Below are 25940 nucleotides of genomic sequence, written 5' to 3'. Positions count from 1 at the left end.
TTTTTTTTTTTTTTTGCACTTTTATGTGCAAAAAAGAAGTAACTTCTGCCTGGAATCCATCAAATTGAAAATTTCTTAGAAAAAAAATAAAATCAAGCTTGAAATTCAAAACAAAGAATTGAAATCTTGGTAGAGAGGAATGAAATAATAACTGCTGCAAATCTGTTCTCCTTTGCAAATCGGAGCTATTCATTAATCAGTGTGGGAAAAAAAATATAATTAGAGAATTGTATTATAGAGGAGAAGAGAAACATGGAGAAAAGAGAGACGAGAGACAAATAGAGAGAGAGAAAGATCTATGGGAAGAGGGGAAACCAGAGTTAGTGACAATGAGAGTGTGAGGACAAAGGAGAGAAAAAGTAAAAGGAATAGAGAAAAAGTGAGAGAGCTTACTATCAGAGAGAGAATGTGCCAAAAAATTATGTTTTTCGCGGCTACAAATGAATATAATATTTATAGGAGATGCAACACATAAGAGAGAGATTGTTTTCCATTTTTTTTTTTTTTTTCCGGAAAACAGCCTATAGAAAATAAGTTTTATTTTTATTAATGTTTTCCGCTGACTAAAGATAATTTTCCGTTGACCATTTTTTTTTTTTTTTTTTTTTTTTTTTTTTTCCAAACACTGAAAAATGTAAAAAACTATCTTTACAGAACGTTTTCCAACGAAACAAACAGAGCGTAAGTGGGAGGGAATGAAATGGATAGGAAGGAATACTCATTCCTCTCTATTCTCTTAAAACCTCAAATTTTCATTCTCCCCAAAATTGGGATGAATTGGAGGGAATAGAATTAGGTTTAATGAATTTTTTACTAGAACTCCCAAAATACCCCAATATATTCAACCATTTATTTTAAAATAGAGGTCTAATAGTAATATTGTTGTCAGGGCGGTTTTTTTGCGCGTAGCCACATGCCTTTGGAGGTGTGGCTTTGCTAGGCCCGGATTTGTTTTGGGGAGGTCAACCCAGAATTTGACATTGGGCTGCATAAACTAATGGCTACTGGTGTATTTTTAAGCCTACAAAATAGATAAAACCTAAAGTCTTAGAATCATGATAATGGTTGAAATAAATAAATAATATGCTTAGCATAATAACTTTGATTAAATGGTGAGTTGATACGTTATTATTATGTATATTGAGTGATGTCCAATATTATAAAATAATTAATTATGTGTCAAATGTCTAACAATGGGATGAGTCCAATAGTCTATATCTAGTTGCAGTTCATGGTTCATGTTTATCATAATAAGGTATGTCTAACAATGATCCATGTCCAAATAATATATGTCCATTGGTGGTATAAGTTTAAATGATACAAGTCCAACAATGGTTTATGTCTAAGTAATATATGTCCATTGGTAGTATATCAATTTATTAATATGTATGTTTATTATTAGTGAGACCATGTTTATTAAATGGTGAGATAATGGTAAAATGATAATGAGTTAACATATACTCAATAATGTAATTTCAAAGATGGAGAAAACATTGACTTATCTTTTATGTTTCTGACTCCAGCCATGTAGCATCACTTTGTTCTTCATGTGATTTATGGCTTCAGCCATATAATGTTGGTGAGCTTCATAGTTTGTGGCTCTAGCCTTATAGTATTAATGAGCTAATAAGATTCCAGCAGTATAATGACATTAGTTGAGTTGTATAATAATAATGAACAAAATATACTTGATAATATAAGTTTGAAGGTAAAATATAATGACTTATCTTCATAGTTTGGGGCTCTAGCTGTAGGACAGCAGTGGACTTAGACATTTCAGCATGGTTCAATATGATATTATGAGTTCTTCCATGGCGACTTCATGATTGAAGGGAAAAAATGAGTGCAACTGGAGGGAGAGAGAGTATATCCAGTCGTGTGTATAGGTTGGTTAAATTTATCCCATTTCATCATACACTTAAATCACTTTCCCCATATAATACTCTTTTAGTTTTTAGTCAAATATGAGTGATATTGCCTTCCATAAGAAAGGTTTTGATTTTATGAGTTTTTGCCTTTCATAAGAAAGAGTTTTTAGTAATAAGTTCTTGGAAGAGTGTTTGATATATTTTAAGATGTGTGGAGATAGTAAGAAATATGTATATATTGTGAGATATGATGTTAGTAATATGTATGAGAATTATATGTAGATACTTTATTGGACATGGATTTTGTATATGTATAATTTGTGAGACATGAAGCTTAGAGATATATGAGAAGTATGTATGGGTATTTTGTGAGGAATGTGTTTTGTAAAATAAAAAGAAGTATGAGATAGATAAATGAAGGTTAAATGTAGTAAAGGCTGCTGCTGGGATTGTTTTTGATTTTTTTTTTTATCTTTTTTTTTGGCGCGTATTAATGGACAATCGGTTTGCTGCTTTCTTTAAGAAGGGGAGAGATTTTTGTTCATTGTATGAGAAATAAAGAATGAGATGGAGATGTGTTTTTAGGCAGCAAGATGATGATACTTCAGAATAATGGAAAGTGGGAAAGATGAGTAATGGGTAATGATGTTGTAATATGTGTGTTATGTTGTTATCTATGAAGAGAGATTTTGTAAGAGGGATGAAGAAAGATATGGAGATCTTTTAGAGATATGGCAACAAGATGAATGGAGTTTTAGAATATTGAAGATGAGAGAGGGCTAGTGTGTAATGGTGTTCTCTAAGAAGAGATATTTTTGTAAGGGAGATGGAGAAGTGTAAAAATGTGTATTTTGCAGCAAAATGAGTGAAGTTTCTGCATAAGAGGGTGAGATGGATCAGAGAGAGAGAGATCAGACAGAAAGAGAGCAGAGAGGGGCCAGAGAGAGAGGGAGCAGAGAGCAGGCCTGAGAGAGGGCCAGAGAGAGAGAGCCCCTTGGTGTGGGCTTAGTCCTCTTTTTATAGAGCTAAGCCATATAACTAGATCAAAACTAGTTGAAGGGAAACTTAGCAAATCATGAAAAAACTTTGACAAAGTAAGTGGTCTTTTGTTTTTTTAGCCAAAAGAAGCAAAGTTAGAGACTTAATGGTTGAAATTATAGTTATAACAGCTGTCAATCACAACTGTTACAGTTGGATGATGTCATCCGAATGACATCATTTGTTTGGAGGAAATTATATGGCATTAAATTCATGATTTGACTAAAGATGGTAAGATAAGTTTTATGAGATTTTTCTGGTACCACAGTTGAAGCTACTGCAGAATGTGCTGGAACTGTTTCAGCTTCTGCAGAAGGTGTTTCTGCTTCTGATGGAGCTGTCTGTAGCTTAGCTGGAGCTGTTATAGCTTCTGCAGAAGCTGTTTGCAGCTTCCACTGGAGCTATTTCAGATTCTGTAGAAGCTGTTTGCAGCTTCCGCTGGAGCTGTTTCAGATTCTGTAGAAGCTGTTACAGCTTCCGTTTGAACCGTTTTTGGTATTTTCGGTTAAGTTTTCTCTTTTGGAAAATATATTTGGTAAAGTTTTAGAAATGTAATCATGGTCTTTTTGTATCTTAACCAAATCTTGGAGAGTAAAGAGAGCATTTTAATGCTAGATATGAGATATTAATATATATTTAGTCATGTGCTTGAAATTGATTTAGATGATAATAATATACTATAATTACATCTTTAAACTTATATTATATGATGAACATTAATTTTTAAGTAAAGAACATGAAGAGTTTTATCATTTTAAGTGTTATGTAATATGAGAGGCTTACCCAAATGTTACCTATTGCACACTGACCCGTCAGAGTTCAGGGAATTGGGGCAGACACGCCAAGCAACATGCTTTCCTTTATCAACTTTGAACCATTGGAACTTTACTGAACATACTTCTTGGCCCCCCAAACCATGACTCCTAAAATTCTCCTGATGAGACTCATGAGCTTGGATTATGAGTTAAAAATGAGATGATGTGCCATGAGCTTGGACCATGGGCTTTGACACATTTTTGTGTAAATATGGGCTCTTTTGGGCTTTTAAAGAGGTTTTCCCAAAATCCATGATAATGTTGACGTGGTGTGAGTCGCTAATGAAATGAAGTCATGTGGTGTGAAAAATTTGTCCTTAACAATTGTCATAGAATGATTCCATTCCATTCTTTCTATGTTACTCCCAAATAAGATTATTTACATTCCATTTATTGTCATTCTTTTCCATTTCTTTATTTTAAAACATCCAATCAAGGTTACTTAATTCCATTTCATTCCATTCATTTTCTTTACTTAAATACATTCCATTCAATTTATTTCCATTCCTTTATGATCATTTCATCTTATTCCCTTTTGAACTACCAAACGAAGCCTAATAAAAACCTTAACAAACAACCTTTGCCAATTTTAAAACGGCAGTCTTCTTCAATTTTTTGAGGTGCTTTTGCTTATTGAAAATTGGAGCCCAGCGTTGTACACGTCCTTCACTTCTGTTTTTCTAGTTCTCGTGCGAAAGCTCAAGAAGGAATGGAAGACACAACTTGGGGTAGGCAGGTGTGTGTCACTGTCAAACTGTCAATGTACAGCAGCTTCAGGTAGCTTTTTTTGACTCTTTATTTTTTTGTTTTTTCTACACCCCCTTCTCTCTTTGGACCATTATTAATATTATTTCAATATTCAAACGTTGAAAACGTAACATGTCAAAGGGCGGCGTTTGATTTGTGATTTTTAATCGTCATTTACCGACAATTTCAAAATGAGAAAGTTCTTTATAAAAAAAAAAAGTGAAAGTTTATGAGACAATCTTTGTGTTAAGTTACAACTCTTGCTACAACCTTGACATTTATAATTGGGAATATTAAGTGTGGCCGAAGAATTGGTGGAATCAATTCAATCCTAAAAGTGGCTTTAATTTGATCACACTGATTCTTTTGAACTATCTATTTTTGAGGCTTTGGAACATGATCACATGGATTTAAAGTTTTAAACATTTAGTAACCACGACTGGTGCCAGACTGCCAGGGAATGATAATTAAGCAAGCATGGAGCATCGTATTCGTATGCTTAGCATTCAAAGAGAATCAATAATTGCGTAGATGGTCTAAGACCCTAAAACTCAACCGATGAAAGAGCAAGGCTTGGTGCAGGATACAGGAGCACGGAACTCAAGCCATGTCCTTGATGAAGCTGCATAGGGTCTATTCAATATTACTTATGTCTATTGACTTATTTTATTAAAAATAAATAAGTTTAGTAAAAATACACATTGTTTTAAAATAAAAATTGAAACTTTAAAGAACTATATATAAAGTGGCCGTGAAAATTGAGTTCCAACCCAATCTAGTTGGTAAAATGTAAGTTTTTAAATTACTGTGGGAAGTGGGATTCTTTGAGGTAGGAAAATTAGGGAAATCATGGTGTTTCATCGGCTATAGTTTTGTACAAACACTAAAGAAAATCATTGTGAAATTGATTCTCTTTGCAGGTTTATCGGTGATACTTATAATGATAAAGTCAAACCCGTTTTTATTTCACATATTGATAGATGCTATTTTTAGGTTAGAATTTCACACATTAACTTTGAAATTTGAAATGATATTTATAGGCGTTAATTGGCTATTTTCCCACCGGATGTATCCTACCAATCTCAAGTTTTAGGTAGATATGACTCTTGTCATTATGACACATCGATCTACAATAAAGGAACTTATTGTATCATATTGAATACGATATGAGGTTATTATGGTGCAATAAATGTAGAAATGACTATGTGAGAGCCTAATCCTCCTTTTGAGACAAAAGTCAAAGGCCTAATCTCCTTTTTAGGCCAAACTTGTTAGCACGGTATTAAGATTAGGTAAGGAGATCAACGAGATTAGAATACTTGAATGTTTCTCTGGTTTAGTTTATTATCGTTCTACATTAGCTTCAATTTGACCCATAGTTATGATTAGAACTAACAAAGCCTCAATATTACTAGCTAGCTGTAGAGAAGACTATATGAAATAATTTTTGCTACATAAAAAATCTTACTTCTCTTGATCCACTTTTTGCTTAATGGCCTATTTTCTTTTTCTTTTTCTTTTTTTGTAATTGGAATAAGTAGTATGCAAAAAAAAAAAATATATAAAAGCTACTAAGTTTTATATATATTTTTTGTTGCACTATTAAGTTATATATTAATAGTTTCTAAAAAAAAGTTATATATTAATTAATAAATAATCACAAAGAGTGGTGTGAAGAAGGGCAAATTGAATATAAGGAGCAAATGTTATTAATTTTCTCCAAAAAAAAAAAAAAAGTAATTTTTGTGGGTATTAACATTTAGGGTTTATTAAAAAAAAAAAAAAAAAAAAACTTTATGAGTTGTTGAGTGTTGTGTTGTGACGAGACAACTAGCACGGTCTACGCCTCTACGGTGAAAAGGGTTAGATATAAAGATCCCGTAAAAGCTTTGAAGTCTTTCATTGATATTTATATATATATTCTTTCTCCTCGTTTCTCGCTCTGTGTAGTGTCAAACTTTTCTCCATCGTCTCTCTCTCTCTCTCTCTCTCAGCTCTCTGACATTCCTTCTGGTAATCTCTCTACTCTGCACTTTTCATTTTTCTAAATCAAATCCATTTTCTTGATCCAATCCTAAACTATACTTCCAATTTCCCCCCCTTTATATAATATTAATACTAAAAATAGTTGTTTTCCTTTCCTTTCCTCCATTATTTGTGGGTGTAGATAAACATAAAAAGCAATGTTCAGAAGCGTCTCTTTGCTTTCCAAGCTCCGCTCTCGTCTTGTATGTATTCCTTTTTTAGCTATCAACAATTTACTCTGATTTCTTTTTTTTACTCTAGGGGAAACAAAAATATATATAATAAAATGTTGTGATGGATTGATTGCAGGGGCAGCAGCCAAGTCTCAAAGATTCAGTCAGATGGCTTCAAATACAGTCCTCCTCCTCTGATCTTGTATTCTCTCTTTTCATTTCATTCTCTATACAATTCACTGCACCTAACTAAACCCATTTCTCAAATTTATATGCTACATATCACTATCACTGGTATATAGGGTCACATTGTGAGTTCAACGCCTACTACATGCTTGTGTGTGTGTGTGACTTTACCAATAAAAAAAGATTTGATTTTTACAGCTTTTAATTCTATTTTCATACAATTTCTGTATGTTTAACTACTCTATATATGACAACTGCTATAACTTGTACTTATTATCCACATGCCTGTGTATCAAAGTGCTCAACTTTTTGTACCATACCTCAAGGGTTGTTGTTGATTAAAGTTATTATCCAAATATTTTGGAAGAAGAAAGTGCCTTTTGCGCTGGAGCTCATTGGCTGTTATTGATTTACAATTACTCGTGTTTGGGAATTATAGCCTTTTTTTTTAATGCCATTTCTTCCATAAGTAACCTCGCTCATGCTAGTCTTTTTTTTTTTTCCCCCTCTGTGCAGGACCTACGTTCTCAGCTGGAGGAGTTGATTCCTGAGCAACAGGCATGCGTTACCAATTTTTAATTTTGATTCCTTTTTCCTCCTTGCTCGTGCAATTAAGTTATTATTATTATTATTTTTAAATTATTGTAGTGTGATTTGAAATTGCATTACAAAACTGGCACAACATGTGTATCCGTTTTTTGCATTCTTTGGGTATTTCGGAAAATGGGTGCGAATTTGATTAAAGAGCTAGTTTAGACTCCCTTACCCTCTTTCTATTTCATAGAGTAAGTTGTTAAGGAAGGTTTTGAGCCAAGGAGTCAAAAGTAGTTATACATGCTACAAATGATTATACTTGTGACTCTAGCTAGTAATGTTTGTTAACAAAAATTTTGAGTAGAAGTTCATTCTCTATTTTGTGATTTTATTTGGTTACAGGAGCGCTTGAAGAAACTTAAGGCAGAACATGGAAAAGTGCAGCTTGGGAATATCACTGTTGATATGGTAAATATGCTTTTTTGATATTTGTGTTCATTTTACCATTCTTATCTAGTGTCTATGGCAGAAGTGAGCTATAACAGTTTCTTTCTTTCATTGTAAAGAACTTAAAAATCTCAAGAGTAACATAAAATTATGTTTTGCAACTTCTCACTTAATTATCTGTTTATCATGATTGGGTAGGTTCTTGGTGGAATGAGAGGAATGACTGGTTTACTCTGGCAAACTTCACTACTTGACCCAGATGAGGTATACATTTCAAATATTAAATCTTGGTATATTTTTTTTGCATGAATTTGATGGTTAGTTGAGAAGTTATTGGGAAATTTCATAAGTTCTGTCTGTCATAGATCTGAAAGGTAGGCTTTTAATTTTACAGGGAATTCGCTTTAGAGGTCTGTCTATCCCTGAATGCCAGAAAGTATTACCAGCTGCAAAGCCTGAAGGAGAACCTTTGCCTGAGGGTCTTCTTTGGCTTCTTTTGACAGGAAAGGTATGTTGTTCTAGTGTTTTATTTGAGACAAAAAGCCATTGTATGATATTTTTAGAATGTAATCAAAATAAGAAAATAGATGAAGTTACGTATAACTTGAACTAGGGCTTAATATATATCTGAAACCTTTTCTTGTATCTGCTCACCTTATATGTGTGGTCTCAAGCCAAATGACTTCATACTCTTAAATTGCAAGTTTGGACACAATACTCATTGCCTATGCCTTGAAACCTTCTTTTGCCTTTGTCTTTTTAGAGGTTTTTGTATACTTAAACATACTTTGTACCTCAGGTACCAAGCAAAGAGCAAGTAGATGCATTATCCAAGGAGTTGAGAAGTCGTGCAGTCATCCCAGGTTCTGTAGTGGACTTTCTTATTATATCTACATAAAAAAGCAAATGTTTATAACTGAATTAATACCGATAGTTCAATAATGTGGTCCATTCTCGTTGCTTAATAAGTCAATTGCAAGTAGTCTGGATGAGATTTTATATAGTAGAGTGTATTTGTATTATTTTCATCTCCATCACAATCAAAATACCATATTCTTATTTGTTAACTTTTAATTGAATGTATTCAATTTTCTTTTCTTTTTGTTTTTTAAGTGAATATTTAGAAAGAATAATTTTTAGTTTTATGACAACCTTTTGGGCTTATCATTTCTGGTTGCAGATTTTGTGTACAAGGCCATCGATGCTCTACCTGTTACAGCTCATCCAATGACTCAATTTGCAACAGGTGTAATGGCCCTCCAGGTTGGTAAATGGACTTCTGAATGTACACTATTGTTTAATTAATACACCTTTTATTCTTCCCCTATTTGGCTCTTTTGCGAGTCAGTCTTCTTCGTCAATTTGAATTTGGATTACTGTAATCATTTGGTTTCGTTCTTGTTGTCGCAACATCGTAGGAGTTTGTCTGAGTTCTATACAGTAAAATCTTAGGGATCACAACTCAATAGAATGTTTGGTCTCCTCCTCATCTATGGAATTTTTTGTGCATCTTTTCTTCATATTGTTTCCAAAAATAGTACTTTGAAAGCCATTCTTTACCGTCCTTTTATCAAAGAGAGTCTATATAGACCAATTTAATCACTCTTGAATTTCGGTTAAAAAGGATGACACTCCAAAACCATTGGCTTGTCTGTGTCATACACACCAGGGATACTCATGTATGCCTGTCCTTAGTGTGTTGGGAGGGGAATAAAATTATCTTTGGTTTTAGATATCTTTTTAAAGACATTGATATTTATTTTTTATTTGAAAACTTTATTCCTAAAGATAATTAATTTATTGTTGCATTCCCACCTTGTTGTCCTCTAATTTTTCAAAAATTGTCGTGTCCTGTGTCCATGCTTTTTAGATTTAGAGTAATCAACTAAAACTTATTTTAAGAGTTCCATTGAATATTGATGTGCTTTTATTTTGCTTGATCTTAGTAATCCACCCTGGTGAAGACCAATTTTCTCACCTTAGATGTCTTTGTGTGGAGCTGTTACTTAATCAATGCTTCTTGGGCTTCTTACTAATTACCTGCATATGTTTTTGTTTTTCCACAGTTCAATTATTTTGGAGATCTTATTTTCTTCTCCTTACATCTCGTTATAAAGGCACCTTGTATTAAAAAATATTTCTTGTGCTCTTAAATGAAGCAATGAGAAGCTAAATTATTAAACTAGGAAGTGAGCCAAGTGACACATTGAGTTAACAATACTTTTGGTTGGTTTTATTGATTTTCTGAAAGTAGATGATATACTTACAATTATTGAATGACCTGATATTGTCCTTCAGGTTCACAGTGAATTCCAGAAGGCATACGAGAAGGGGATTCATAAATCTAAGTAAGGAGGCTCTTTTAAGTGCGTATGTTTTTCTAATTTGACCTATTAATTTACTAAGCTTGTATATACTTTGTCTTTAGGTACTGGGAACCAACATATGAGGACTCTCTTAATTTGATTGCTCGAGTGCCATTAGTGGCTGCTTATGTCTATCGCAGGTAAGCAAGGATATTATTTCTCATTGATTATCAAAATTTGGTGTAATTGCATTTTGGACTGGATCTGGAATGATGGTAAACTTGATGTTATAAAAGCTTTTATAAATGTTAAATGTAAGGATGGTCCCTTCTGGTGTACAAATAGACATAATTTCCTTTTGTAATTTATTATTTAAAAAAAAAATGTTAAATGCAAGGATAGGTGCCCACTCATGCAGCAAGCCACGGTTGCTTGCTGCTATTATGACATATTGGCATCAGTCCATGGCTGCCCATGCTCGCAAGAAGCCATGGGTGCTTGCTGCTGACATAGCCTGCTGGCCACAGCCCATGCATGCAGCAAGCCAGGGCTGCATGCTGCTGGCAGCAGCCCATGGTTGCCTGCTGCCACAGACAAAATATCTGTGATATTCTTTGCCATTGAAGTGAATTTGGCCTGTCTATGGGCAAAACATAGTTGACTTTTTGACATGGTCTCCACCCCCCAACCCACAGGCAGAGGTCTATCCCTTGCTCTCTTTGAATTTTTCGGTGCACTAGTTTTTTGACCTGATAGAGGTCCATATCTGACCATATCTCTACTGACTCCTTACATGATATTGTTTTTGGATGGTCTTGAATCGTTTTTGGATTTATTTTCTTTCCTATTTGTTGAAGGATATACAAAGATGGCCAAGTTATACCACTCGATGACTCACTGGATTATGGTGCAAATTTTTCACATATGTTGGGATTTGATAGTCCCAAAATGCTAGAGCTTATGAGACTTTATGTCACCATCCACAGGTTTGTGTGTGTGTGTGTGTGATGTGTTGATGAAGAATAAAAAAAAAAATTATAATGGAAGGTCTCCTAACTATTTTATATAATATTCACTTCTGAACGCAAAACATATTGGTACATAGACAATGGTGTGACTGAACTTGTTATTCAATATTGTGTTTACAGTGATCATGAAGGTGGAAATGTTAGTGCTCACACTGGCCACCTTGTAAGTTACCTTGGTTTTCTTCTAAGCATTTTAATTAATTAATTTTTGCCTTAATCACAAGTTATGCAATAAGAATCCTAAAATATATGTAACAGTGCTAAAATTTATGATTGTTTAATTGATATTATGACATTTCATATGTTTTTCTTTTTTCATCATAAACTTTTTGTACAGCTAAATGCTGATGTTCAGTTGATGTCCTACTGAATTCAGGTTGCCAGTGCACTTTCAGATCCTTATCTTTCATTTGCTGCTGCATTAAATGGTTTGGCTGGACCACTCCATGGTTTGGCTAATCAGGTGTGAATCTTCTGTTGTGATATTATCTGTTATTCTAGAAAAAACTGTTATAAGTTTCCCCTTCCCCACCCTTCTTTTAATATTTATGTTGGTGTTTATTGTAAAAAGTGATGTATAATTGTACATAAAGCTTAACGCAGGTTACTCTTTGCTGTTGATGAACATTTATAAATGCTTAGCTGCTTGATTGTTCTTTTGCTTATCTCCTCATAATTATCAGTGCCTTGTATACTATAGTTTCTAAGAAGTTATCTGTTGTCTTATGAGGGATTGCTATTTTAGGCACCTTCCCTTTTTTGTTTCATACTTTCTTTACTTTTTTTCAATTTTAGATACAAAGAGTTAGTAAAAAACTTTAAAATTACTATCTAAATGAATTTTTAGGGAAAACTTCAAGTTTGTAGCCAAACCTTTTTCTATGTTTCTAAATTTCTTGTCATGGTGATACGTCTTCTTATCTGCTTGCAGATGATTTTTGTTGTTTTTCTGTCTCTGATTTCCTTGATACTGTGATTGCAGGAGGTTCTGATTTGGATCAAATCTGTTGTTGATGAGTGTGGAGAGAACATAACCGTAGATCAGTTGAAGGAATATGTCTGGAAAACTTTAAAAGGTGGCAAGGTTAGTATTGTCTTGAAGCTATCACATCTTAGCGTGGAGGTTTAATTTAGCTGAGTGGTTTGAAGTCTGCTTGACCTTGAGAGCACTTGCTTATCTCGTTTGACTCTTGACAATGGGACAACGTGCATTTGGTTCCTTTCACTTATGTATTGTAATTCTGGTTAACATTCTATTCAGCTCTTCCAAAACCAGTCTAACATACAGTTTAATTTGAATAGGAAGTACAGTTCTTGTTACTTCTCTCATTTAATTTCAGGCCATTCAGGCCTCTAGGCATGATACAGCTTATTGAGTTATTTCCCTGGTACTTCTTTTAACCACTATTAATATTTATTTGATCCCTGTCTTTTATTTCAATATATATATATATATATATATATATTTATTTGATCCCTCTTCAAATGTCGTGTCTATTAGTTCAATGCAAAAGCCAATTGACCACATTTAAAGCCAGAGAACACCTCTTTATTCTTTTAACTTTCTACCTTGTTATTCATGCAGTCAGTTTCTTTACTATATCTTATCATCTTGTTCCTCTTTGAATAATTTCTTTGCTCTCTGCTTTTCTGTTTATGCTGACTTTGGGAAGTTGCAGTACTGAATTGACTTGCAACTTGAGGTCTTAATATATTTTATTTAGTATTTCTTCTGAGTTCTGACTTCCTTAACTCCAAATCATCACTTTCCCCAATTTAAATTATTATTTCTATTGGAAGCCTTGGCCTGACAAATTGTTGAATTTTAGTCTCTAGTTCATGTTGTTTCTATTCTGAATTTGCAGGTTGTCCCTGGATTTGGGCATGGAGTTTTGCGTAAGACAGATCCAAGATACACATGTCAAAGAGAGTTTGCATTGAAGCACTTGCCTGATGATCCACTGTTCCAGCTGGTTATCCCTCATGCCTTAATTATAGAACCTTGACATTAACAAGGGTGTGCCATTTTATGGCACACTGCATTTTATTTGGTAATTTTCTTCATGAGCTAATCTAATGTGTTAATCACAGGTTTCCAAGCTTTATGAAGTTGTCCCTCCCATTCTTACCGAACTAGGCAAGGTATAGTCATCGAGTGACCCTTATGTTGCTGAAACTCAGATCATTTACATTGTTATATGTGTCTTTCACATGATATTGAAGTGGAAATAGTCTTTAGAGTAGACGCGTTAGAAGGTTCTATAACATGGTCCTTATTGCTGTAATGTGGATGAGATTCAAGATTAGCTGCAGGGTTCTCCACGTTTATGTTTCTATCATGTCTCCCCTATTAAAATTTAGAGTGATTCTTTTCCCACCCCACCTATAATTTTGCTGGGAAATTTGGAGCTTTAACCTCCCACCACATGCTAAATTGGAAAATTTTCCTCAAAGATCATCTGTCTATATTCTGGTGTCATCCAATTAACTTATAAATAAAGCCAAATGACAGGGATATAAAGCTGACTGTTTTTGGGGTTTTGGAATTGTTGTAGGTTAAAAACCCATGGCCCAACGTTGATGCTCATAGTGGGGTGCTGCTGAACCATTTTGGTTTAACTGAAGCAAGGTATGATATTTCATTTACATCTGAACTACCGGTGATTATTCTTCATTTGGACATTCTATGACTATTAGAGTGGGAGAGATGATTATAATTTTTAATTCGGTGGACAGATATTTTACCGTCCTTTTTGGTGTGTCAAGAAGTATTGGTATCTGCTCTCAGGTTATATTTTTCCCCTACTTTTATTTGCAGTTATTCTCTGATGCAGCTCTTTTATGAGTTTATTTGAATTGTATTTTCTCTTTTGTTGTTCAGCTGATATGGGACCGAGCTCTTGGACTGCCACTAGAGAGGCCAAAAAGTGTTACAATGGAATGGCTTGAAAATTATTGCAAGAAAGCAGCTTGATCTTGAAAATTGGTGGGAGTGTGCATCAATTACTCTGTAATAAAGTCTTCAACAAAATTGGGTTTTGCAACACACAGATGCAAGGGATGCAATTGTGAGATCTGATGGTTCTGTCAGATTAAAACAGGCATTATTAGCCTTTTTTTAGAAATTTGAGTAACCATTTTTCAAATTTTGAGTTAGAGCTTGATTTGATTTGAGTTTGTATGGTAACATTATTTAAGTGAAACTAGTAGACAAATTACCGTCTATTAATAAAAGGTATAGAAAAATGATAACCGCCCAACAGGATTAGACTGTAGTGGGAATTTGATTACAGGTATTTTCTGTGATGACATATGACAGAGAGACTGTCTATATATATATATATATATATATATATATATTTATTTATTTATTTATTTATTTTACTACTACTACTACTACTAGTTTTCTTGTCAAATTACGATTGCGTTTGCGCCACTTATTATATTTCACACATTGGCAGTGATAAATGAAGCCCATAATAAATAACATAAGAATAAATCTTCGACACACAGAGAAGTAATTTTCCCACCCTTTTTTAAAAATTAAGTAGCACAATAATATATACATTTGGCCTGTGCTAAAGGAGCATATGTTCATTGAAAACATTTTACAGCGAAACAAATGGAGCGTTTAGACAGATGTATACATATCCCTGGTACATATACCTGGTATTTCTCTCCCTTGGCTTAATAAGTTGGGTAGGAGCATCATAGTCAAGGATGTAGAGCCAGAGGCCATGAGAAACAGCAGTAGGGACACCCTCGCGGAGACTGAAAGGGTATCCACGGATGAAGTCAACACCCTTTCTGTATGGATCGTAAAGAGTGTTGAAGAAAAGTGTGGATGGAGTTAGAAGATTCTCTATGTGCTGTTGAAGCGCGTTGATGTCTCTCCCAGATGGGTCTTTGGCAATCTTCATATAAAATGTGAAATCTTACAACAACTTTAAATAATGCAAAGAACTAAATGTGATTCATGATGAAAATAATAAAAGGTTTCTTAAGCATGAAAGGGGCATGTTGTAAAGATCTAGCTTATTATCAAGTAGGTGAGACCTGGTTAATGGCTATAGGACTATCTCCATCCAAGAAGCAAATGAAAAGTAGATTAAAGGTTATCATAATTTTGTAAGCCAATGATGGATCATGGAACTTGGAGGATTACCAATGCACTCTACACCTTATTAGCAAACTGCACCGATTCAAATTAAAGGGAAAAAAGGAAGAAGGAATATTTAAATTCTAGGTACATTTTTTAAGCACATAAAAAATAAAAATAAAAATAAAAGGAACTAGAATAATGGAGATCTAAGTTTAATATACCATTTGAGCGATTTTTCTGAAGCATAAAGAATGTTGAAAGTGTCATGAAAGCATTTTCAATATGCACCAATTCCATTAAGTAGAACCAGCCATTATTTCCAAAAAAGACCAAAAAAAAAAAAAAAAAAATCAAATACTGGAATTCTACTTAATTGCATATGAATAAAGGACCAAGAACAAGAAGCCATTATCTAAGGCAAATACAGAATATGACAATGCCATAAGCTGCAGCAAACTTTAAATTAAAATTTTTGTTTTTTAATTTCATACTGCAAGAATTATTTATTTGGATCTTGAAATTCTAGATATGATTTTTTGAGAAGAAAATTCTAGATTAGATAATGGTGCCATTTTGTTTAATAAGATATCAAAGTAGTAGGTGATTGATTGCACAAAATTGCAATCTTTCGATTGACTCGAGAGTTTACTTTGCCTTTTTAAGAGAAATTGTTTAATGCACTTCAAAGCATGATAAAATTGGGTAGGATTGGATGTCACAAAAGCTTCTCCAATGCGGTCAAAATATTAGATATATTGATGGTAGCTAATATGTATTTTCACAGCTAAAAACTGGTACTCCATGTTAGATATTGATCGAAAATTAATTTTACTGGAGTATCGTTGAAGTGCAGTATTCGTGTAAAACATATAACAAATTGGTTGGGGAAATCAATCTTTTTTTTTTCTTTTTTTATAATTACTACATGTAGGTAAAAAGTCTACATTTTTAAGAAGAGAAGCTAAAAACTAGTGGCTCCTTGTACCTTCATATGTCATGATAAATTCAAGTGGATTGGCAATAACTTGTCCATGAATTGTTCTAAGTTCTAACTCTTGTTTAATGTTTTTTCCTTCCCTTGGGTATAAGTTTTTTAAACTGGAGAATGTTGTGATCCAAATTTTAACTCGTGTCTAAAAGGAATTGAGGCCCAAACAGAACAGAGATAATGCTGGCCCAAGAAGTGTAAAAGAAAAACAAAAATAAAAGGGCAGGTAGGGGTTGTACTGTGATGTTGATGTCATTAAAAATGGTGCATAATACCATAATTTCAATCTAAATCTATATAATATGAATATCTAAAAGTGTAATATTTATTATTGCTACGTTCATGTTGAGCAGCCATATTTGTATAGCATTTCGGTCCATTTTAGTTTCATTTGATACATTTTTGTCAACTTCTATTCATTTCAGTGTTCAGTTCAAAGAATGATAAATTTGAAATTTACAATTTTTAGTAGTACCAAAAGAAATTAGGAAAATAAAATGCATTATAAAAATATTTAAAAGTATATGAACCAGTTCAAAAAATAATAAAATCAATGAAAAGCACCAAAAATAATAATTTTATATATTTGTAAAGATAAAAAGATAAAAATTACTTTTAGAAATGGTTTAATTTTTAGGAAGAAAAAAATTATATACAATAAAATTTTGAGAATAAATTATACATTATGCTATAATTTGGAAGTACATATAATAATTATGGAACTTGGCTCACCACATCATGTACTGACTTGTTGAGCTAGGTGGGGTTGGTGACTATGACCTCAAGGAAACTTCTGTGATCTTCTATTTCTTTACATAGCATCACTTATGCCCCAATTGAACAGTGTTACTAGCAACTGTGACTAAAGAAAGAAAAGATGCTTGGTAGATTCCATCTCGTGCGTTTATTAGAGGAATGGAATTTTAGTTACTTTTCTTGCAACCTGCCGCAATCATAGAATGCCACATCTAATTAGATAGCAATTGTTGAGCTATCCTTAAGAGTGTATATCATTCAATGTGGAATGTTTTCAACAAGTAGTGACTACTGAGGGCAAATGCAATGATACAAAATGGCAATAGCCTTACACCCAAGCACTTTGATACTTCCATTCCTTTAAGTGCTAATGTCAGTTATGGTTATAGCTATACAATGGCAGATGCAGCCAAAGATAGAGAGGAATGTGCAAAGCAACTAGTAGGACTGGCTACATGTCTGCCTTACGTTGGTGATCAAGCAAAAGCACCTACACCAGATTGTTGCACTGGTCTTAAACAAATCCTAAAGGACAACAAGAAGTGCTTGTGTTACATTAATCTGAATTAGTACTACAGATTATGTAACACTTGCTTTGGGCCTGCCCTCAGTTTGCCATGCCTCTGCTAAAGTCTCCAAGTGTCCCGGTATGCATTTAGCTATAAGAGTTGTTTTGTTCTAGCTAATAGATTTTTATGAAATTCAATGTAAGAAACGAATGGTGAGTGCTAGAGTTTTTTTCGGTTTTACACTTATTTAAAAAAATAGATAAATGTCACTAGAAGTGGCTAATATTTGACACACTAATTTGATTTGTTTGCTTGGTCATGGATGTAGCTCTTCTACACTTGGATCCTAATTCACCAGAAGCTCAAGTTTTCTACCAATTGGGAAGGAGTTCTAATCAAAGTGATGGTAGTCCTGCTCCTAGTCCTAGTGGTAATGTAACCAACATACATGAGTCTTCTTTTTCATTTCAATTTCTTTTGATACTGTAGAAAACTTCTTAAATTTGTGGGTAATTTATCTAGCTACAGGTGTAGGGAGTTCCACGAGTGCCAAAAGTGAAGGGACTATTGGTCAAGACAAGAATGAAGGTTGTTCTGGTCAAAAGAGATGGTTTGAAATGGAGATTGTTATTGGCGGGGCCTTAACATGGTGTTTCATTAATTCACACTTGTTCATATAGGCACTTGGACTGTCACTTTTCAGTAACTTTGGCCTTGACTGCTGTTTTGTAATTGTTATACTCATGTTATGTTCTCTTCATTTATTAATACTCCCTACCTCTATTTATCCCAAAATAATAATAAAACCCTTCCAACTCTCCCTTTATCTCAACTTTTCCACAAGGGATGTCATTTAAACTATGTTTTTCTTATAAATCTTCCCAATGAAGACCTATGAATCCAAGTATAAAGTATATCTATATGTATCTAGTATGAGAATAAAAAAGTTAGAGATAAAATTGAACTCTAATCACTATCCTTGAAGTGAAGCTCAAAGGATGTTGCAAAAAAAGCAAGAGAGTAACTTTCTCAATTGTCTTACAAGAGAAATTTCTCCAATTTTTGTAGATACCATATATCTTATCCTTGATTAGATTGGGGAAAAAAACTTCTATGAGAATTTTGCTAAATTTCTGAAGATTCCATTTTTTTTTTCCTTGAGCTTTCAAGGTATTCATTTAGTTAGAATGATATCTAAGTTGTTTTCTTTCTGCATCACTATCACATTGAAAGCCAACTTGTGCCCAAATAATTATTTGTGAATAATCTTATCAATAGAATGAAACTTCTGTACACATTTACTCAATTCTAGGATTCACTACTTCAAGATCCTACCTAAGAACAAAACATAACTAAAAAAATAAAAATAAATGAAAAACATACATATTCAAATATCCAATCTGTGCCAAGACTATATTTACAAATTTTTTTGGAACCTCAACTATTGGAAATAAAATTACCTGATATTTTACAGATTTCCTATTTCAAAATGTCTATAACTTCGTGGTATGGTAAACAAACTTGAGAAAAAAGTGCAAAGACTTCATGGTATGGTAAGCAACCTTAAGAAATTGGTGCAAAGATGAAATCAAATGTCTTGTTTATGATTTTACAGCACTCACTAAACAATCCTTTTGTTCATGGAACTCCTCAAGTTAAGAAGTCCAAGAATCACTTGAGAAAGCCACATATTGTTGTAGAAAGCTGGCTATACAAATGTACTTGATAAAAGCTTGAAACACCTGTATTAAAATGATGCATCAGGTTCTACTATTACTATCAGTAGAAAACATAGCTCCAAAAAAATAAGGATTTGTCTTGACTGCAATATTTAGTCTGTAATGACAATAACAATAATTAATAGGTGCTTGATCCCTATGAAGTATAGTTGGTGTTATAAAACACGTCAGAGGTAGAAACTTTATTTAGCTCAAAACAACCAATAATATTAAATCAAAAAAGTGAGACAACTTGGTTAGTTTGTTGTTTAGGTAACATATAGTAATATTTTCCTTACAAATATCAAGAAACTTTTCACAATAAAACCATGATGCTTGAAAATTATATTTTATTATAAAGCATGATCCCATAGTGATTTAATTTTAGATAACAAGTTGTGATACATGGTATTATCCGTAGACATAACAAAAAATTGTAAGCTTATATATAAAAAGGAATTGAAGCAAAGGGAATACCTGTACAATGAGGTGGTTCCAACAGCATGGTTACCGGATTCAATTCCCCAAGTAATATTACCTTGTGCCAATTTGACTCTATTTACACAACGGGAAAAAAAAGCACATCAAATACATCCCGATTGAAAATACAAAGATGGAATTTATTCAAATGTAAGAAATTAGATGAAAGAAAATTTCACATTATTTTTTGCTTAACATGCAAAGATATAAGTCAAAGAATCAGAATATTATGAGCAGATAAAGGGGGAAAGGAAAAGAAAAGAAAGGTGATAGTACCAGTGAGTGAGTTATTCAGTTGTTGAACAATTGCAGCACCCAAAAGCTTTCATTAAGTCCCACTTCTTAAGAGTAGGTTTCTTTGGTTCTTCATCTGAAATTTCTTCATTTGAAATTTCATCATCTGAAATGGAAAAAATAAAGATTCAAATATCCAAACTGTGCCAAGACCATATTTACAAATTTATTTGGAACTCAAACAGTTGGAAATAATATTACCTGATATTTTACAGGTTTCCTATCTCAAAATGTGTCTATAACATCATGGTATGGTAAGCAACATTGAGAAATTGGAGCAACATTGAGAAATTGGAGCTAAGATGAAAGCAAATGTCTTGTTTACGATTTTACAAAATTCACCAAACAATCCTTTTGTTCACAGAACTAATCAAGTTAAGAAGTCTCTAAGTGCCAACAATCTTCATTTATGAGAACCTATTAGATCAACATTTAAGAAATAAATTTAGAGAATAAGTGAGAAACTAACAAATTTTCTTCCAATCCATGCTTATTGCCAAGAAAATGAAGAAGAGAAAGATAAATTAAAAAGAGAAGGTAGAAAGAAGTACTTTTTCTACCATATTTGTGAGTGCTAGGAGGTGGGGCAGTCCAGCACAAAGCTGGGTTGGATTTCAGCTGAAATGCAGTTGATAAGGGCACCTTTGCAATCCTTGACAGTTCTCCTAGCAGTTTCCCATATTTGGATGGGAAGTGATGAGATTGACTCATGTACCATCTGATTCTGGTTGTACCAAATAGGCTAGGCTGTGACAAAAAAAGTTTCCAAGTCTTGAGTGGTGCCATTGGTGACGAAATGAAATGCTAGATCAGTAAAATCCCCAGAATTTGACTCCTAATCCACTAGACAGTTTAGACAACTGCTCCACACCTCTTTGGGAGTGTCACACTGTATAAGGGCATGCGGAGTACTTTCAGGGCACAAGTCACAAACAGGGCAAATACCATATGTGCTTACTCCTCTGGTTCTTAGGCAATGCATAGTGGGGAGGGCATTCATGCAGGCATGCCAGGCAAAGATTCTGATCTTTGCTGGGATGTTGAGGTGCCACATCCTTTTCTAGAGAGGCGAGCAAGGATCATCTCTTGAGCTTTCACCCTCATTAGATGGATGAATGATTGGAAGTGCTACATAGTAAACGCTTTTGACAGGGAATTCACCTTTCTTGCTTCCAATTCATATGATTTGATCATCTAGGAGGGTGTAGCTGAGAGGGATGTTTAGGATGATGTCTGCTTCAAAGGTAGGTAGGTTCTTCTAACAAAATCAACCTTCCAACACCTTTTGTCTTCATCAATGAGCGCCAAGACCATGGGGAAATATCTTCAAATAATAATTCTGATGCATGCATAATAATACTTAGAAACAAATACAAGCATGACAAACAAAAATTTACAAACTTAATGTACTGGAATACAAAAGCAACCGTTCAACCATTAATAATTCAGATACGTAAGCTACCTCTCACAGGAGTCATGAGTTTATTTACGTACTTTGTCAAAGTAATTATCATGTATCTCAATGTAAGTATGGAATTAGAAAGCACTACATCACCTTATACATGGGTTATCATTTACTCTACACTTCTGATCATATTAGCACGTGGAATGGAACAAATCAAGAATAGATATTAGTACGTAAACTAACAAGAAGAAGTCATATGGAATGAAAAACAATCTACAAGTAAATCAGGTCTTAAAGAGGTGAAAGAAGAAACAAGGGGGAAATGACAAAAAATACTCTAGAGAGATAAATTAGGATATTGTATGAGTTGCCTCTTTGGATGGTTCACTAAAGGAAGCTATGGATTGTTGTGAGAAACTGCCAACATAAATGTACATGATAAAAGCTTGAAAGTGCACACATTAAAATGATGCATCAAGTTCTGTTGCTAATATCTCTATAGAAAGGATTGCTTTACGAAAAAATAGTGCTAACTATATATCTCTATAGAAAGGATTGCTTCACAAAAAAATAGTGCTAACTATATTATTTAGTCTGTCATCACAACACCAATAATTAAAAGATTTTTGGATCTCTAGTTTTATAATATATGATAATTAGTGTTATGAAACATATGCCAGAGATTTTTTTTCTTTTCTTTTTCTTTTCCAAGCAACCTATAATACAAAAATTGATAGTGAGAAAAATATAGTAGTTTGCTGTTTCGATAACATATAGGAATATTTATAAGAATAGAAGGTGCTAGATTTTATTTTATTTTTGGATAATCAGTCAGAAATTTCATTGAAACCAAGCTGAAAACCAGCAACACAAATAAAACAGCAAGTCTGAACCAGCAGACAGAGCACTAAGACAATTACAACTCAGGACCACAAAAGCATGACACTTAAGTACTCTACAACAGTAATACAAATACACCAGCAAGCCTGAACCTATCAGACAGAGCACTAAACAAAAAATTCCAACAAGGTGCTAGATTCATGTGATATTTCACAGGTGTCATATCTCTAATATAACTACATGGTATGCCAAGCAACCTTACAAAATTAATCCAAACATGAAAAGAATGCCAAATGCCTTCAATATTAGGTAACGGAACTCTCCAAGCAAACCTTGTTAAATGAATTCTTACTAGTTGAGAAGTCCAAGAATCACTCACCATGAAATTAAACTATCCTTAAAAGCATGGTCTTCATTCATGGGAACCTATTAGAACAATGTTTAAGAAATAAATTTAAAGGAGAATAAGTGAAAAAGTAAAAATTTATCTACCATGCCATGCATATTGCCAAAAAACGAAGAGAAGGATAAATTAAAAAAAAAAAAAAAAAAAGAGAATGTAGAAAGTAATATTTTTTTCTACCATATTTCAGGAAAAAGAAAATTAAAAAACTGAAACCTAATCTATGAGGAAAGATTTAATTTGGTTAGGAAAGAGATAATTACCATTCTTTTTCTTAGTTTCTGCATAATTTTTGTACCAAGTAGATTTAGAAAAACATGCATTACTAAACTCCTGTCTGCTGTATTATCAATTATCCTCAGGCATTTGCATATAGAAGTATAGAACCCAATAACTAATAAAGTCCCCATACCTGAAACCAAAGGGAAAAGCTAAGAGAGAACTAATCTGGTATTTAATAAATTTGAAGGGAACTGAGAATGGAGATGTGTGCACCTGTAGACACACGAATTGAATCCTTTTGAAATAAATTTTGAACCCTGGAATGTGAAAAGCTTAGTCTACTCTTGACAAATTTCCACCTGGATTTTTTTTTACTAAATAAGTGAGAAAAGATATTAAAAAAAAAGTAAAAAAACAAAAACAAAAACAAAACAAAAAACAAAAATCCAAACAAATGGTTCACATTATTTTGGATCATGAAAATCAAATTCCTCCTTTAAAATGAGAATTCATTAGGAATTATTTTTTCTTTACCAGAAATATATTTTCCTTCCTTGCACCTTTTTAACTCAGTATATAAAGTTAAACTATCTTCAAATAACAATTCTGATGAATGCATAATAATACGTAGAAACAGACACAACCATGACAAGTAAAAAATTCCAAACTTAATGTGCTGCAATACCTAAGCAACTGTTAAAACATTACTAATTCAGATACGTAGGCTCACCTCTTGCAGGAGTCATGAGGTTATTTGCATACTTTGTCAAAGTAATTATCCATGTACCTCAATGTAATTATGGAATTAGAAGCACTACATCACCTTATACATGGATTATCATTTACTCAACACTTCTCATCATATTAGCATGTGAAATGGAACAAATCAAGAATAGATATTAGTACATAAACTGACAACAAGAAGTCATATGGAATGACAAAAAATCTACAAGTAAAAATCAAGTCTTAAAGAGGTGAAAGAAGAAACGAGGTGGAAATGACCAAAAGGACTAGAGATAGAAATTAGGATATTGTATGAGTTGCCTCTTTGGATGGTTCACTAAAGGAAGCTATCGATTTTTGTGAAAAAACTGCCAATATAAATGTACATGATCAGTGCTTGAAGCACACATTAAAATGATGCATGAAGTTCTATTGCTAATATCTCTGTAGAAAGGATTTCTTCAAAAAAAAAAAAAATAGTGCTAACTATATTATTTATTCTGTCATAGCAACACCAATAATTAAAATATTTTTGGATCTCTAGTTTTATAATATATGATAATTAGTGTTATGAAACAAATGCTTTTTTTTTTTTTTTTTTTTTTTTTTTTTTTTTTTTGTTCTTTTTCTTTCCCAAGCAACCTATAATATAAAAATTGATAGTGAGAAAAATATAGTAGTTTGCTGTTTTGATAACACATAGGAACGTTTTCCATTTTATTGGAATTTATCAAATGATTTAAAAAATCGAGCTATGTTTTCAAAGAAGACCAAACTACTAGAAAAAATTGCGAGTCATTATTATTATGATTTTGATTTGAAGATATAACAGCAAGTTAGGTGCTTACATATAAAAAGGATTTGAAGCAGCAAAATTCCTATACAATGAGCTAATTCCAGCAGCATGGTTGTAAGATTTAATTCTCCTTGCAATATTACCTCGATATCACCCTGAGCCAAATTTTACTCTATTTAAACAATAGTTGAAGCACATCAAATACATCATCCCATCAACTCAATTTGAGAAACAAAGATGCAATTTATCAGAAAGAAGAAAATGATGAAGGAAAAGTCACATGTTTTTTTTATTAATATGCAAAAGTCATAAATTAAAGATCGAAAATCCTAAGAGCAGATAAAGGGTAAAAAAAGGAAATGCGAAAAATACCAGTGAGTTCAATCAAATAAGCCTTGGTATCCATTCCAACATCCCAGGACCACAAAGAGAGGAAGTTCATGTTTTCAAAGCATCGGTCTTTCTCATTTAGGTGAACAGTCTTGCCTTCACCTTGAAAGCCAACTTCTGCCCAGAAGAGAATTTACTTATACAACATAATTGGAAATTTTTTACAAAAAATGAGGAAAAAGGGTTCAATTTGTGTAAAGACCTTATAATTTTACTTTGGAACTCAAATTGTTAGAAATAAAATCATTTGTTCCCTTCTGTCTGATAGCTTTTGTTGTCTAGTATTCAATTTAAAAGCCATTAGAAAAGTTAGGAACTCCTGTTCTTGAGAATAGAAGGTGCTAGATTTTATTTTATTTTATTTTTGGATAATGAGGCAGAAATTTCATTGAAACCAAGCCGAAAACCAGCAACACATATACAACAGCAAGTCTGAACCAGCAAACAGAGCACTAAGACAATTACAACTCAGGAAAACAAAAGAATGACACTTGACAACAGCAACACAAATATACCATCAAGCATGAACCTATCAGGCAGAGCACTAAACAAAAAACTCCAACAAGGTGCTAGATTCATATGATATTTCACAGGTGCTATATCTCTAACATAATCCATGGTATGCTAAGCAACCTTAATAAATTAATCCAAAGATGAAAGGAATGCCTTCGTTATGAAGTAACAGAACTCTCCAAGCAATCCTTGTTCAATGAAGTCTTACTGGTTGAGAAGTCCAAAAATCATTCTCCATGAAATTAAGCTATCCTTAAAAGCAGAGAATACTTTGAGTGGTAACACCAAGCTATAGCTTTCATCCATAATAACCTATCAGACCAAAGTTTGAGAAATAAAAAAGTGAATTAAGTGAGTGAAGTAACAAGTATTCTACCATGTTGCAAAAAAATGAAAAAGTTTTGAGAGGAAATGAGGATCCATAGCTGACCTCAATATTTGTGACTAACGCTTTGTTATTGTTATGGCCTATCATATTGCAAGAAAAACAACAAAAATAAAGAACATTCACTCCAAGTTTCTGTGTGGAAAGAATTAATTAGGTAAGGAATGAGATAGTTACCATAATTCTCTCCAAGTTTCTGAGTAAATTTCATATAGGCTAGTTGGAAAAAAAAAAAAAAAAAAAACAATC

At 33.1% G+C, this 25940-nt stretch overlaps 1 protein-coding gene, 1 long non-coding RNA gene and 1 pseudogene across 23 annotated transcripts; 2 read left to right on the top strand and 1 right to left on the bottom strand.

Moving 5' to 3' along the window:
• The first annotated feature begins 6379 nt into the window (after positions 1 to 6379).
• Positions 6380 to 14459, top strand: LOC115988021 (citrate synthase, mitochondrial). The gene is made up of 20 exons (XM_031111648.1): positions 6380 to 6481; positions 6636 to 6696; positions 6803 to 6868; positions 7369 to 7410; positions 7789 to 7854; positions 8032 to 8097; positions 8228 to 8341; positions 8633 to 8696; positions 9014 to 9096; positions 10132 to 10181; positions 10262 to 10339; positions 10997 to 11125; positions 11288 to 11330; positions 11544 to 11630; positions 12150 to 12251; positions 13033 to 13140; positions 13259 to 13309; positions 13723 to 13796; positions 13904 to 13955; positions 14049 to 14459. Exons 2-20 carry the CDS (start codon positions 6652 to 6654, stop codon positions 14139 to 14141), a joined length of 1413 nt encoding a protein of 470 aa, XP_030967508.1. The 5' UTR covers positions 6380 to 6481; positions 6636 to 6651; the 3' UTR covers positions 14142 to 14459.
• A 2768-nt stretch (positions 14460 to 17227) lies between these two features.
• On the top strand, positions 17228 to 18318 carry LOC115983261 (annotated as a pseudogene).
• Positions 18319 to 18871: 553 nt separating this feature from the next.
• LOC115983262 lies at positions 18872 to 25937 on the bottom strand. 22 transcript variants are annotated; one of them, XR_004089942.1, is made up of 12 exons: positions 25737 to 25937; positions 24776 to 25618; positions 24456 to 24575; positions 23158 to 23243; positions 22926 to 23074; positions 22639 to 22685; positions 21176 to 21353; positions 20566 to 20761; positions 20216 to 20431; positions 19997 to 20090; positions 19718 to 19795; positions 18872 to 19264 (listed from the first exon to the last, which is right to left on the bottom strand). It is a non-coding gene; the product is annotated as an uncharacterized LOC115983262 (long non-coding RNA). The 22 variants fall into 22 exon arrangements; XR_004089946.1 differs by having other exon boundaries at positions 22926 to 23243; positions 24776 to 24910; positions 25427 to 25618; positions 25737 to 25936; XR_004089947.1 differs by having other exon boundaries at positions 22926 to 23243; positions 24776 to 24907; positions 25427 to 25618; positions 25737 to 25936.
• Positions 25938 to 25940: the final 3 nt, after the last annotated feature.

The sequence above is a fragment of the Quercus lobata genome, chromosome 4, assembly GCF_001633185.2.
Source record: "Quercus lobata isolate SW786 chromosome 4, ValleyOak3.0 Primary Assembly, whole genome shotgun sequence".
NCBI lineage: Eukaryota > Viridiplantae > Streptophyta > Magnoliopsida > Fagales > Fagaceae > Quercus > Quercus lobata.
Note: the sequence above shows the minus strand (reverse complement) of the source record. Positions and strands in the feature narration are given on the sequence as shown.

What these genes read in the sequence shown, in the direction of transcription:
- LOC115988021 (XM_031111648.1), top strand. Translation starts at nt 6,652, where the DNA reads ATGTTCAGAAGCGTCTCTTTGCTTTCCAAGCTCCGCTCTCGTCTT. An exon ending in AGTTGATTCCTGAGCAACAG is followed by an intron (nt 7,411 to 7,788) that starts GCATGCGTTACC and finishes ATTTGGTTACAG; the next exon opens with GAGCGCTTGAAGAAACTTAA. An exon ending in GTGCTCACACTGGCCACCTT is followed by an intron (nt 11,331 to 11,543) that starts GTAAGTTACCTT and finishes TACTGAATTCAG; the next exon opens with GTTGCCAGTGCACTTTCAGA.